Source organism: Pristiophorus japonicus, unplaced genomic scaffold (assembly GCF_044704955.1).
Source record: "Pristiophorus japonicus isolate sPriJap1 unplaced genomic scaffold, sPriJap1.hap1 HAP1_SCAFFOLD_118, whole genome shotgun sequence".
In the NCBI taxonomy this organism is placed as follows: domain Eukaryota; kingdom Metazoa; phylum Chordata; class Chondrichthyes; family Pristiophoridae; genus Pristiophorus; species Pristiophorus japonicus.
The window spans coordinates 1,102,649-1,118,129 of record NW_027250842.1 but is presented as its reverse complement, the minus strand read 5'-3'; the positions used below and the strand labels follow the sequence as shown (position 1 = coordinate 1,118,129).

Genomic DNA, 15,481 nt, shown 5'->3' with positions numbered 1-15,481 from the left:
GAGAGCAGAGAGTCGGGATAAATGGGTCCTTTTCGGGTTGGAAATCGGTGGTTAGTGGTGTGCCACAGGGATCAGTGCTGGGACCACAACTGTTTACAATATACATAGATGACCTAGAGGAGGGGACAGAGTGTAGTGTAACAAAATTTGCAGATGACACTAAGATTAGTGGGAAAGCGGGTTGTGTAGAGGACACAGAGAGGCTGCAAAGAGATTTGGATAGGTTAAGCGAATGGGCTAAGGTTTGGCAGATGGAATACAATGTCGGAAAGTGTGAGGTCATCCACCTTGGGAAAAAAAACAGTCAAAGGGAATATTATTTGAATGGGGAGAAATTACAACATGCTGCGGTGCAGAGGGACCTGGGGGTCCTTGTGCATGAAACTCTTTTAGAGTCTACCTGCGAAAACATAAAACATTAAAGAGTGCCACCCGACCTGGGTGACACTCCAGACATTTCCAAGGCCCTTTTTTTCCCCCCTTTTTTTTGTTTTTTTTTTTGTGTTTTTCTTTTTTTTTTGGCACTAAAATTCCTTGTGCATGAATCGCAAAAGGTTAGTTTGCAGGTGCAGCAGGTAATCAGGAAGGCGAATGGGATGTTGGCCTTCATTGCGAGAGGGATGGAGCACAAAAGCAGGGAGGTCCTGCTGCAACTGTACAGGGTATTGGTGAGGCCGCACCTGGAGTACTGCGTGCAGTTTTGGTCACCTTACTTAAGGAAGGATATACTGGCTTTGGAGTGGGTACAGAGACGATTCACTCGGCTGATTCCGGAGATGAGGGGGTTACCTTATGATGATAGATTGAGTAGACTGGGTCTTTACTCCTTGGAGTTCAGAAGGATGAGGGGTGATCTTATAAAAACATTTAAAATCATGAAAGGGGTAGACAAGATAGAGGCAGAGAGGTTGTTTCCACTGGTAGGGGAGACTAGAACTAGGGGGCACAGCCTCAAAATACGGGGGGAGCCAATTTAAAACCGAGTTGAGAAGGAATTTCTTCTCCCAGAGGGTTGTGAATCTGTGGAATTCTCTGCCCAGGGAAGCAGTTGAGGCTAGCTCATTGAATGTATTCAAATCACAGATAGATCGATTTTTAACCAATAAGGGAATTAAGGGTTACGGGGAGCGGGCGGGTAAGTGGAGCTGAGTCCACGGCCAGATCAGCCATGATCTTGTTGAATGGCGGAGCAGGCTCGAGGGGCTCGATGGCCTACTCCTGTTCCTAATTCTTATGTTCTTATGTCCTTCCTCACATGAGGAGACCAGAACTGCACACAATACTCCAGCTGTGGCCTCACCAAGGCCCTGTACAACTGCAGTAAGACCTCCCTGCTCCTGTACTCAAATGCCCCTCGCTATGAAGGCCAGCATGCCATTTGCCTTCTTCACCCATTATCGATTTGCAATAAGCGGTTTCAGATGAAATTGAAATTAGCTTGCAAGGAACATGTGGTTCGAAGTCTTGCCTAACACACACACACACACACACACAAACAATAAAGAACTCTCACTGTCTAGCATTCAAACCCTAGAGCAAACAATGCAAAGAATGATTTTTTTTTTTGGGTGGGGTGGGAGCTTTGGGAAAGAAGCTCACCCACCCCACCAAAAGAAAAAAGCCCTGGAACTACAAGTCCCAGAAGGCCAAGAGGCCCGGCGCCTGCGCACTGGCTGCCCTGCTGCAGGGCTGGCCCGGGAGCTGTCAATCAAAGGCTGGCTGCGCGTGCGCACACGCATCCCTGGACCAGAAAACAGCTGCTGCCGGATATCCAACAGCAACAAGAGGCAGGGAGCATCGCTAGAATTATGAAAGATCGCACACAGGAGCTGAGGAGCGTAAGCAAATAGATGTATTAGCATAAATGCAAAGAAAAAAAGAAGCATTTTTTTTTTGGTGGGGTTAGGAGGGAGAGAATGTCTACCTTTTGTCTTTTAAAAAAAAAACAACCTAATTTTTTTGCTGGTGGCAAACCCTCTTCACCCCAGAATAATTGATTTATGATCTATTTAATTCCATTTTTTTAAAGCATTGCAGCATTGGGCTAAGATGGGGGAAGAGACAGAAGACACTCCAAAAAAAAAAAAAAATCCCTCCCCCAGTTGAGCAGTCAAAGAAAAAAACAGTTTATTTGCAACAGGCTATTTCTCAGTCAAATCACAAAGCCAGTCTCTACAATTGTGACCCTGCAGTTGCAGGGAGAATAAAATATGATATTACAGAATGGATTGTTGCAAAAAGACAGGGAGAGGGAGAGGGAGAGGGAGAGAGAGAGACAGGGAGCACGGGAATAATGGATTGGGAGATTCATTTACTGATCCCTTTGGTGCTGGAAACACATTTTATTTTCCCCCCCTCCCCTCCCCTCCCCTCCCCATTTTATTTCTGCGTGCAGGATGGATGGGGACAAAATTTCTTTCCGATAAGACTGTGCAATTTCCCTTTCTTTCCAAGCGATGCTTTTATTCCGCAAGTGCTTGATGTCCACAGATCCGGATTTGATCTGTGTAAGAGGAGGCGCAGGAGAGAGAGAGAGAGAGAGAGAGAGCGAGAGATGGTTGGAAACGACAATCCATCTCCCTTTTATGGGCCTTTCTTAACCTTGCACAGCTCGGGGGGCGAATCGATGGCAGGTGATTTATTGTTTCCATGGGGCTCAAAGAAACAGTTCTCGCACTTGCAAAATGGCTGTGTGTGTGTGTGTTTGGCTTCAGATAACACAGATGCGTGGCATTTGCCTCTTAAGACCAGAAGTCCGACGAACCTTCGCACCACCTCACTCCCTTTCCTGAGCCTTTTTTTGTGGCTCAAGGGATCTGACGGACAGACAGAGAGAGAGAGAGAGAGAGTGAGAGAGAGAGATATATAGGCCTGGAGAGCAGGGAGATGTGAGACAAATGCAGACTTTATGAACCAGACACCGAGCAGTCCAAATAAAACCAGGTGCACGTCCAACCAAGACTCGCACCAGCCCACAGAGGGGCGAGGATGAGGCAAACACCCTGTGCTGATTTCCTCCAGGCTGCCGGAAGGGAAATTCAATTTTCCTGGGGTGTATCAGTGAGGGGTGTGGGGTATATCAGTGTGTTACAGTGAGGGGTGTGGGGTATATCAATGTTACAGTGAGGGGTGTGGGGTATATCAGTGTGTTACAGTGAGGGGTGTGGGGTATATCAGCGTTACAGTGAGGGGTGTGGGGTATATCAGTGTGTTACAGTGAGGGGTGTGGGGTATATCAGTGTGTTACAGTGAGGGGTGTGGGGTATATCAGCGTTACAGTGAGGGGTGTGGGGTATATCAGTGTGTTACAGTGAGGGGTGTGGGGTATATCAGTGTGTTACAGTGAGGGGTGTGGGGTATATCAGTGTGTTACAGTGAGAGGTGTGGGGTATATCAGTGTTACAGTGAGGGGTGTGGGGTATATCAGTGTTACAGTGAGGGGTGTGGGGTATATCAGTGTTACAGTGAGGGGGTGTGGGGTATATCAGTGTTACAGTGAGGGGTGTGGGGTATATCAGTGTTACAGTGAGGGGGTGTGGGGTATATCAGTGATACAGTGAGGGGTGTGGGGTATATCAGTGTTACAGTGAGGGGTGTGGGGTATATCGGTGTTACAGTGAGGGGTGTGGGGTACATCAGTGTTACAGTGAGGGGTGTGGGGTATATCAGTGTTACAGTGAGGGGTGTGGGGTATATCAGTGTTACAGTGAGGGGTGTGGGGTATATCAGTGTTACAGTGAGGGGTGTGGGGTATATCAGTGTTACAGTGAGGGGTATGGGGTATATCAGTGTTAGTGAGGGGTGTGGGGTATATCAGTGTTACAGTGAGGGGTGTGGGGTATATCAGTGTTACAGTGAGCGGTGTGGGGTATATCAGTGTTACAGTGAGGGGTGTGGGGTATATCAGTGTTACAATAGATTTATGAATGGATCTGCCCAGGGCAGTTACAGGGGGTTAGATACAAAATAAAGCTCCCCCTACACTGTCCCATCAAACACTCCCAGGGCAGGTACAGCACGGGGTTAGATACAGAGTAAAGCTCCCTCTACACTGTCCCATCAAACACCCCCAGGGCAGGTACAGCACGGGGTTAGATACAGAGTAAAGCTCCCTCTACACTGTCCCATCAAACACTTCCAGGGCAGGTACAACACGGGGTTAGATACAGAGTAAAGCTCCCTCTACACTGTCCCATCAAACACTTCCAGGGCAGGTACAACACGGGGTTAGATACAGAGTAAAGCTCCCTCTACACTGTCCCATCAAACACTCCCAGGGCAGGTACAGCACGGGGTTAGATACAGAGTAAAGCTCCCTCTACACTGTCCCATCAAACACTCCCAGGGCAGGTACAGCACGGGGTTAGATACAGAGTAAAGCTCCCTCTACACTGTCCCATCAAACTCTCCCAGGGCAGGTACAGGGGGTTAGATACAGAGTAAAGCTCCCCCTACACTGTCCCATCAAACACTCCCAGGGCAGGTACAGGGGGTTAGATACAGAGTAAAGCTCCCCCTACACTGTCCCATCAAACACTCCCAGGGCAGGTACAGCACGGGGTTAGATACAGAGTAAAGCTCCCCCTACACTGTCCCATCAAACACTCCCAGGGCAGGTACAGCACGGGTTTGATTGAGAAAGTTAGGCCGGGGATAGATGTGGGGCCTGCTCTGTGTGTGTGTGTGCGGGGCTGGGAGTCTCGCGGAATATCTTCCTTGAAACACATCCATTGAGAGCATTTGTTTGTACGAACATCGGCAAGTGTCGTTCGGGATTGTCAGCCGGCCTCTCGAGCCTCATTTCCGGCTGTTTGATGTTGTGTCTGCCTGTTTTCCATTTTTGTCTTCCTGTCCTATTTCTTTTCCGTTGTTCCTTATTACTTGCTTGTTTTTTCATTTGTTTTCCGTCTGAATGCTTAAATGTCGCTGGATTGCTGAGCGGAACCGCACATAAACTTCGACCTGTGAGGTTGGTGATGACCCTACTACGACCTTCAAACCCTGACCTCCTCCCCCACCCCCCCCCTCCCCCCACCTCTTCCTTGCCCCCTGGCACCGAACAGTTTTTAAAATATATTTGTTCCCGTTTTGTGGGCCGAGCAGACATTTTTTGCCTGACCCTAATCGCACTCGAGAAGAACATCAGAAATAGGAGCAGGAGTCGGCCATTCGGCCCCTCGAGCCTGCTCCGCCATTTAATACGATCATGGCTGATCTGATCATGGACTCAGCTCCACTTCCCCGCCCGCTCCCCGTAACCCTTCACTCCCTTATCGCTCAAAAATCTGTCTATCTCCACCTTAAATATATTCAATGTCCCAGCCTCCACAGCTCTCTGGGGCAGAGAATTCCACAGAGTTACAACCCTCTGAGAGAAGAAATTCCTCCTCATCTCAGTTTTAAATGGGCGGCCCCTTATTCTAAGACCATGCCCCCTAGTTCTAGTCTCCCCCATCAGTGGGAACATCCTCTCTGCATCCACCTTGTCGAGCCCCCTCATAATCTGATACGTTTCGATAAGATCACCTCTCATTCTTCTGAACTCCAATGAGTAGAGGCCCAACCTCCTCAACCTTTCCTCATAAGTCAACCCCCTCATCCCCGGGATCAACCGAGTGAACCTTCTCTGAACTGCCTCCAGAGCAAGTGTATCCTTTTCGTAAATACGGAGAGCAAAACTGCACGCAGTACTCCAGGTGTGGCCTCACCAATACCCTGTATAACTGGAGCAAGACTTCCCTGCTTTTAAGGTGGTTAGTAGCCTTCTTGAACCGCTGCAGGCTATAAGGTTTGGTACAACTGAGTATTTCAGGGGCAGTTAAGAAACATAGAAAATAGGTGCAGGAGTAGACCATTCGGCCCTTCGAGCCTGCACCACCATTCAATATGATCATGACTGATCATTCACCTCAGTGTCCCATTCCTGCTTTCTCTCCATACCCCTTGATCCCTTTAGCCGTAAGGGCCATATCTAACTCCCTTTTGAATATGTTTAGTGAATTGGCCTCAACAACTTTCTGTGGTGGAGAATTCCACAGGTTCACCACTCTCTGAGTAAAGAAGTTTCTCCTCATCTCGGTCCAAAAAGGCTTACCCCTTATCCTTAGACTGTGTGACCCCTGGTTCTGGACTTCCCCAACATTGGGAACATTCTTCCTGCATCTAACCTATCTAAACCCGACAGAATTTTATATGTTTCTATGAGATCCCCTCTCATTCTTCTAAACTCCAGTGAATACAGGCCCACTCGATCCAGTCTCTCCTCATATGTCAGTCCTGCCAACCCGGGGAATCAGTCTGGTGAACCTTCGCTGCACTCCCTCAATAGCAAGTGTCAACCACATTGCTATGGGTCTGGAGTTACATATACAGGTCAGACCGAGTGCAGATTTCCGTCCCTAAAGGACATTGGTGAAACAGATGATTCAGGTAGTTTCAACGCCTCAATTTCAAAATTCTCATCCTCATTTTCAAATCCCTCCATGACCCTCGCCCCTCCCTATCTCTGTAACCTCCTCCAGCCCCTACACCCCTCCCTTTCTCTGTAACCTCCTCCAGCCCCTACACCCCTCCCTGTCTCTGTAACCTCCTCCAGCCCCTACACCCCTCCCTGTCTCTGTAACCTCCTCCAGCCCCTACACCCCTCCATATCTCTGTAACCTCCTCCAGCCCCTACACCCCTCCCTATCTCTGTAACCTCCTCCAGCCCCTACACCCCTCCCTGTCTCTGTAACCTCCTCCAGCCTCTACACCCCTCCATATCTCTGTAACCTCCTCCTGCCCCTACACCCCTCCCTGTCTCTGTAACCTCCTCCAGCCCCTACACCCCTCCCTATCTCTGTAACCTCCTCCAGCCCCTACACCCCCTCCCTATCTCTGTAACCTCCTCCAGCCCCTACACCCCTCCCTATCTCTGTAACCTCCTCCAGTCCCTACACCCCTCCCTATCTCTGTAACCTCCTCCAGCCCCTACACCCCTCCCTATCTCTGTAACCTCCTCCAGCCCCACAACCCCCCGAGATGTCTGCACTCCTCTAATTCTGCCCTCCTGACCATCCCTGATTATAACACTCCACCATCGGAGGCCGTGCCTTCTGTTGCCTGGGCCCCGAGCTCTGGAACTCCCTCCCTAAACCTCTCCGCCTCTCTACCTCTCTCTCCTCCTTCGAGACGCTCCTTAAAACCGACCTCTTTGACCCAGCTTTTGGTCACCTGCGGTAATTTCTCCTTGTGTGGCTCGGAGTCAAATTTTTAATCTGATAACACTCCTGTGAAGCGCCTTGTGATGCTTCACTACGGTAAAGGCGCTATATAAATCCAGGTTGTGGTTGTTGTCACTAGCTTTTTATTCCAGTTTTTTTTAAATTCGTTCCTGGGATGTGGGCGTCTCTGGCAAGGCCCAGCATTTATTGCCCATCCCTCATCGCCCCTTGAGAAGGTGGTGGTGAGCCCCCTTCTTGAACCGCTGCAGTCCGGGTGGTGAAGGTGCTCCCACAGTGCTGTTAGGGAGGGAGTTCCAGGATTGTGACCCAGCGACGATGAAGGAACGGCCGATATATTTCCAAGTGGGGATGGTGTGTGACTGGGAGGGGAACGTGGAGATGGTGGTGTTCCCATGGACCTGCTGCCCTTGACCTTCTGGGCGGTAGAGGTCGCGGGTTTGCTGGTGAAGAAGCCTTGGCCAGTTGCCGCGGTGCATCTTGTGGATGGTACACACTGCAGCCAGGGGGCGCCGGTGGTGGAGGGAGTGAGTGTTGAAGGTGGTGGGGAGCGTGTCGATCGAGCGGGGCTGCTTTGTCCTGGATGGTGTCGAGCTTCTCGAGTGTTTGTTGGAGCTGCAACTCATCCAGGCAAGTGGAGAGTGTTCCCTCACACTCCTGACTTGTGTCTTGTCGATGGTGGGAAGGCTTTGGGGAGTCAGGAGGTGAGACACTGGTCACAGAATACCCAGCCTCTGACCCGCTCTTGTGCCCCACAGTGTTTATGTGTCTGGTCCAGTTCAGTTTCTGGTCAATGGTGACCCCCGGGATGTTGATGGTGGAGGGATTCGGCCATGGTAATGCCGCTGAATGTCGAGGGGAGGTGGTTAGACCCTCCCTTGTTGGAGATGGTCATTGCCCGACACTTGTGTGGCGTTATCCACTTTGGCGGCAAACACAGGAAAGCAGAATATTATCTGAATGGTGACAGATTAGGAAAAGGGGAGGTGCAACGAGACCTGGGTGTCATGGTACATCAGTCATTGAAGGTTGGCATGCAGGTACAGCAGGTGGTGAAGAAAGCAAATGGCATGTTGGCCTTCATAGTGAGGGGATTTGAGTACAGGGGCAGGGAGGTGTTGCTACAGTTGTACAGGGCCTTGGTGAGGCCACACCTGGAATATTGTGTACAGTTTTGGTCTCCTAATCTGAGAAAGGACGTTCTTGCTATTGAGGGAGTGCAGCGAAGGTTCACCAGACTGATTCCCGGGGTGGCAGGACTGACATATGAAGAAAGACTGCATCGACTGGGCCTGTATTCACTGGAGTTTAGAAGGATGAGAGGGGATCTCATAGAAACATATAAAATTCTGACGGGACTGGACAGGTTAGATGCAGGAAGAATTTTCCCGATGTTGGGGAAGTCCAGAACCAGGGGTCACAGTCTAAGGATAAGGGGTAAGCCATTTAGGACCGAGATGAGGAGAAACTTCTTCACTCGGAGAATTGTGAACCTGTGGAATTCTCTACCACAGAAAGTTGTTGAGGCCAATTCGTTAGATATATTCAAAAGGGAGTTAGATGCGGCCCTTACGGCTAAAGGGATCAAGGAGTATGGAGAGAAAGCAGGAATGGAGTACTGAAGTTGCATGATCAGCCATGATCATATTGAATGGTGGTGCAGGCTCGAAGGGCCGAATGGCCTGTACCAGTCAGTGTACAGATATCTCCCTGAGGGAGAGGGACTGAGAGACAGCAGTCAGTGTACAGATATCTCCCTGAGGGAGAGGGACTGAGAGACACCATTCAGTGCACAGATATCTCCCTGAGGGAGAGGGGACTGAGAGACACCAGTCAGTGTGCAGATATCTCCCTGAGGGAGAGGGGACTGAGAGACACCAGTCAGTGTACAGATATCTCCCTGAGGGAGAGGGGACTGAGAGACACCATTCAGTGCACAGATATCTCCCTGAGGGAGAGGGGGACTGAGAGACACCAGTCAGTGTACAGATATCTCCCTGAGGGAGAGGGGACTGAGAGACACCAGTCAGTGTACAGATATCAGTAATGTTGGGGAGGGCATCAAACAGGAAATTAGGGGTGCGTGCAATAAAGGTGCAGCAGTTATAATGGGTGACTTTAATATGCACATAGATTGGGCTAACCAAACTGGAAGCAATACGGTGGAGGAGGATTTCCTGGAGTGCATAAGGGATGGTTTTCTAGACCAATATGTCGAGGAACCAACTAGGGGGGAGGCCATCTTAGACTGGGTGTTGTGTAATGAGAGAGGATTAATTAGCAATCTCGTTGTGCGAGGCCCCTTGGGGAAGCGTGACCATAATATGGTGGAATTCTACATTGGGATGGAGAATGAAGCAGTTAATTCAGAGACCATGGTCCAGAACTTAAAGAAGGGTAACTTTGAAGGTATGAGGCGTGAATTAGCTGGGATGGATTGGCGAATGATACTTAAGGGGTTGACTGTGGATGGGCAATGGCAGATATTTAGAAACCGCATGGATGAACTACAACAATTGTACATTCCTGTCTGGCATAAAAATAAAAAAGGGAAGGTGGCTCAACCGTGGCTATCAAGGGAAATCAGGGATAGTATTAAAGCCAAGGAAGTGGCATACAAATTGGCCAGAAATAGCAGCGAACCTGGGGACTGGGAGAAATTTAGAACTCAGCAGAGGAGGACAAAGGGTTTGATTAGGGCAGGGAAAATGGAGTATGAGAAGAAGCTTGCAGGGAACATTAAGACGGATTGCAAAAGTTTCTATAGATATGTAAAGAGAAAAAGGTTAGTAAAGACAAACGTAGGTCCCCTGCAGTCAGAATCAGGGGAAGTCATAACGGGGAACAAAGAAATGGCGGACCAATTGAACAAGTACTTTGGTTCGGTATTCACTGAGGAGGACACGAACAACCTTCCGGTTATAAAAGGGGTCGGGGGGTCTTGTAAGGAGGAGGAGGAACTGAGGGAAATCCTTATTAGCCGGGAAATTGTGTTGGGGAAATTGATGGGATTGAAGGCCGATAAATCCCCGGGGCCTGATGGACTGCATCCCAGAGTACTTAAGGAGGTGGCCTTGGAAATAGTGGATGCGTTGACAGTCATTTTCCAACATTCCATTGACTCTGGATCAGTTCCTATGGAGTGGAGGGTAGCCAATGTAACCCCACTTTTTAAAAAAGGAAGGAGAGAGAAAACAGGGAATTATAGACCGGTCAGCCTGACATCGGTAGTGGGTAAAATGATGGAATCAATTATTAAGGATGTCATAGCAGTGCATTTGGAAAGAGGTGACATGATAGGTCCAAGTCAGCATGGATTTGTGAAAGGGAAATCATGCTTGACAAATCTTCTGGAATTTTTTGAGGATGTTTCCAGTAGAGTGGACAAGGGAGAACCAGTTGATGTGGTGTATTTGGACTTTCAGAAGGCGTTCGACAAGGTCCCACACAAGAGATTGATGTGCAAAGTTAGAGCACATGGAATTGGGGGTAGTGTACTGACATGGATTGAGAACTGGTTGTCAGACAGGAAGCAAAGAGTAGGAGTAAATGGGGACTTTTCAGAATGGCAGGCAGTGACTAGTGGGGTACCGCAAGGTTCTGTGCTGGGGCCCCAGCTGTTTACACTGTACATTAATGATTTAAATGAGGTGATTAAATGTAGTATCTCCAAATTTGCGGATGACACTAAGTTGGGTGGCAGTGTGAGCTGTGAGGAGGATGCTATGAGGCTGCAGAGTGACTTGGATAGGTTAGGTGAGTGGGCAAATGCATGGCAGATGAAATATAATGTGGATAAATGTGAGGTTATCCACTTTGGTGGTAATAACAGAGAGACAGACTATTACCTGAATGGTGACAGATTAAGAAAAGGGGAGGTGCAAAGAGACCTGGGTGTCATGGTACATCAGTCATTGAAGGTTGGCATGCAGGTATAGCAGGCGGTTAAGAAAGCAAATGGCATGTTGGCCTTCATCGCAAGGGGATTTGAGTACAGGGGCAGGGAGGTGTTGCTACAGTTGTACAGGGCCTTGGTGAGGCCACACCTGGAGTATTGTGTACAGTTTTGGTCTCCTAACCTGAGGAAGGACATTCTTGCTATTGAGGGAGTGCAGCAAAGGTTCACCAGACTGATTCCCGGGATGGCGGGACTGATCTATCAAGAAAGACTGGATCAACTGGGCTTGTATTCACTGGAGTTCAGAAGAATGAGAGGGGACCTCATAGAAACATTTAAAATTCTGACAGGGTTAGACAGGTTAGATGCAGGAAGAATGTTCCCAATGTTGGGGAAGTCCAGAACCAGGGGTCACAGTCTGAGGATAAGGGGTAAGCCATTTAGGACCGAGATGAGGAGAAACTTCTTCACCCAGAGAGTGGTAAACCTGTGGAATTCTCTACCACAGAAAGTTGTTGAGGCCAATTCACTAAATATATTCAAAAAGGAGTTAGATGAAGTCCTTACTACTAGGGGGATCAAGGGGTATGGTGAGAAAGCAGGAATGGGGTACTGAAGTTGAATGTTCAGCCATGAACTCATTGAATGGCGGTGCAGGCTAGAAGGGCCGAATGGCCTACTCCTGCACCTATTTTCTATGTTTCTATGTTTCTATCTCTCTGAGGGAGAGGGGACTGAGATACACCAGTCAGTGTATAGATATCTCCCTGAGGGAGAGGGGACTGAGAGACACCAGTCAGTGAACAGATATCTCCCTGAGGGAGAGAGGGTTGTGGTATTCGCCACACTTGACCATCACTGGGGTTGATTCCTTCCCCTCCCCCTCCTCTCCCTCCAAACCGCCTCGATGCTTGCTGCCTCTGTTGTTTCCAGGCTCTGAGTCTGCTTCTCTGCCACAGGGTAAAGACAGCGATGATGACGACGAGGTGGTCCATGTCGATCGCGACCATTTCATGGATGAGTTCTTCGAGCAGGTGAGCGGCCCGTTATATGGAGGGGCTCGAGACACTGGGGTTGTTCCCCTTGGAGCAGAGAAGGTTTAGGGGAGATTTGATAGAGGGGTTCCAAATCATGGAGGCTTTTGATGGAATAAATCAGGAGGAACACCTCCCAGTGTCGGAGGCTGGGTAACCAGAGGGACACAGATTTAAGGCGATTGGGAACAGAACCCGAGGGGCAGATGAGGAGAATGTTGTTACGCAGCGAGTTGTTGTGATCGGGAACGCGCTGCCTGAAAGGGCGGTGGGAGCAGATTCAATAGTGACCTTCAAACCGGGGAATTGGTAAATTTGCAAGACTGTGGGTACAGAATGGGGCAGTGGGATTAGTTTGAGGATTGATACAGGACTGTGGATACAGAGTGGGGCAGTGGGATTAGTTTGGGGATTGATACAGGGCTATGGGGAGAGAGTGGGGCAGTGGGATTAGTTTGGGGATTGATACAGGGCTATGGGGAGAGAGTGGGGCAGTGGGATTAGTTTGGGGATTGATACAGGGCTATGGGGAGAGACTGGGGCAGTGGGATTAGTTTGGGGATTGATACAGGGCTATGGGGAGAGAGTGGGGCAGTGGGATTAGTTTGGGGATTGATACAGGGCTATGGGGAGAGAGTGGGGCAGTGGGATTAGTTTGGGGATTGATACAGGGCTATGGGGAGAGAGTGGGGCAGTGGGATTAGTTTGGGGATTGATACAGGGCTATGGGGAGAGAGTGGGGCAATAGGATTAGTTTGGGGATTGATACCGGGCTATGGGGAGAGAGCGGGGCAGTGGGATTAGTTTGGCATTGATACAGGGCTATGGGGAGAGAGCGGGGCAGTGGGATTAGTTTGGGACTGATACAGAGCTATGGGGAGAGAGTGGGGCAGTGGGATTAGTTTGGGGATTAATACAGGGCTATGGGGAGAGAGCGCGGCAGTGGGATTAGTTTGGGACTGATACAGAGCTATGGGGAGAGAGTGGTGCAGTGGGATTAGTTTGGGACTGATTATGGGGAGAGAGCGGGACAGTGGGATTAGTTTGGGACTGATATGGGGAGAGAGCGGGGCAGTGTGATTAGTTTGGGGATTGATGCAGAGCTATGGGGAGAGAGTGGGGCAGTGGGATTAGTTTGGGACTGATTATGGGGAGAGAGCGGGACAGTGGGATTAGTTTGGGATTGGTACAGGACTATGGGGAGAGAGCGGGGCAGTGGGATTAGTTTGGGATTGATACAGGGCTATGGGGAGAGAGCAGGGCAGTGGGATTAGTTTGGGACTGATTATGGGGAGAGAGCGGGACAGTGGGATTAGTTTGGGACTGATACAGGGCTATGGGGAGAGAGCGGGGCAGTGGGATTAGTTTGGGGATTGATACAGGGCTATGGGGAGAGAGCGGGGCAGTGGGATTAGTTTGGGGATTGATACAGGACTATGGGGAGAGAGCGGGGCAGTGGGATTAGTTTGGGGATTGATACAGGACTCTGGGGGAAGAGCGGGGCAGTGGGATTAGTTTGGGGATTGATACAGGACTATGGGGAGAGAGCGGGGCAGTGGGATTAGTTTGGGGATTGATACAGGACTATGGGGAGAGAGCGGGGCAGTGGGATTAGTTTGGGGATTGATACAGGGCTATGGGGAGAGAGCGGGGCAGTGGGATTAGTTTGGGGATTGATACAGGACTATGGGGAGAGAGCGGGGCAGTGGGATTAGTTTGGGGATTGATACAGGACTATGGAGAGAGAGCGGGGCAGTGGGATTAGTTTGGGGATTGATACAGGACTATGGGGAGAGAGCGGGATAGTGGGATTAGTTTGGGGATTGATACAGGACTATGGGGAGAGAGCGGGGCAATGGGATTTGTTGGGGATCGGCCTGGAATGGGGTCACTCATGCGAGTTTGAACTATCTCTGCAGGTTGAGGAAATCCGTAACTGTATCGAGAAACTCTCGGAGGATGTGGAGAGGGTGAAGAAACAACACAGTGCGATCCTGGCAGCCCCAAACCCCGATGACAGTAAGTGGAAGGGTTCATCGGCCTCAGGCGGCAGGGTTGGGGCGGGAGAGGGCTGTCCGTGGGGTGGGAGGAGCGGGGCGCGAAGGGGGTCACCGGAAGGCATTGGAACCGAGGGTTTCTGACGCCACCCCCGCACAAATGTCCACATGGGAAACCCGGCTTTCCCAGAATTCCCCAGCAGCCAATCAGGCTCTTGCGTCCTACGATTCCAGCCATCTGATTGGCCTGGCCCCTGTACAGTCAGGCCGCCCAATGTGGGACTCAGCACCCCCCCCCCAATACACACACACTGAGCAGGAAAGGGTCAGGCTTCATTCCCGGCCTAGTGCCGAGTTGGCCTGATCTCGCGTCCGGTGTGGGACTCAGCCCCCGTCACACACGCGCACACACACACACGCAATGGGCAGGAAAGGCCCAGGCTTCATTCCCGGCCTAGTGCCGAGTTGGCCTGATCTCGCGCCCGGTGTGGGACTTAGCCCCACACACATGCACACACGCAATGGGCAGGAAAGGGCCAGGCTACATTCCCGGCCTAGTGCTCAGTTAGCATGATCTCGCGCCCAGAGTGTGGTTGATGATGAAGAAGAAAGCTGCGGACTGCAGGGAGATATCGATGAACTGGTCAGGTGGGCAGAACAGGGGCAAATGGAATTCAACCCGGATAAGTGTGAGGTAATGCATTTGGGGAGGTCTAACAAGGCGAGGGAACACACATTAAATGGTAGGACACTGAGAGGTGTAGAGGAACAGAGAGACCTTGGAGTGCAGGTCCACAGATCCCTGAAGGCAGCAGGCCAGGTAGATCAGGTGGTTAAGAAGGCACACGGGATACTTGCCTTTATTGGCCGAGGCATGGAATACAAGAGCAGGGGGAGGGTTATGCTTGAACTGTATAAAACACTGGGTTAGGCCACAGCTGGAGTACTGCGTGCAGTTCTGGTCACCACATTACAGGAAAGATGTGATTGCACTGGAGAGGGTACAGAGGAGATTTACCAGGATGTTGCACTGGAGAGGGTGCAGAGGAGATTTACCAGGATGTTGCACTGGAGAGGGTGCAGAGGAGATTTACCAGGATGTTGCACTGGAGAGAGTACAGAGGAGATTTACCAGGATGTTGCACTGGAGAGGGTACAGAGGAGATTTACCAGGATGTTGCACTGGAGAGGGTGCAGAGGAGATTTACCAGGATGTTGCACTGGAGAGAGTACAGAGGAGATTTACCAGGATGTTGCACTGGAGAGGGTACAGAGGAGATTTACCAGGATGTTGCACTGGAGAGGGTACAGAGGAGATTTACCAGGATGTTG

At 50.2% G+C, this 15,481-nt stretch overlaps 1 protein-coding gene across 1 annotated transcript in view; it reads left to right on the top strand.

Annotated features, from left to right (window-relative positions):
* Positions 1-1,771: 1,771 nt before the first annotated feature.
* Positions 1,772-15,481, top strand: part of stx1b (syntaxin 1B) — a 51,786-nt gene continuing 38,076 nt past the window's right edge. Inside the window, exons 1-3 of the mRNA XM_070870178.1 lie at positions 1,772-1,838; positions 12,078-12,152; positions 14,072-14,171. Coding sequence (XP_070726279.1) covers positions 1,809-1,838; positions 12,078-12,152; positions 14,072-14,171 — 205 coding nt within the window. The 5' untranslated portion in view covers positions 1,772-1,808. The remainder of the gene's footprint in view (positions 1,839-12,077; positions 12,153-14,071; positions 14,172-15,481) is intronic.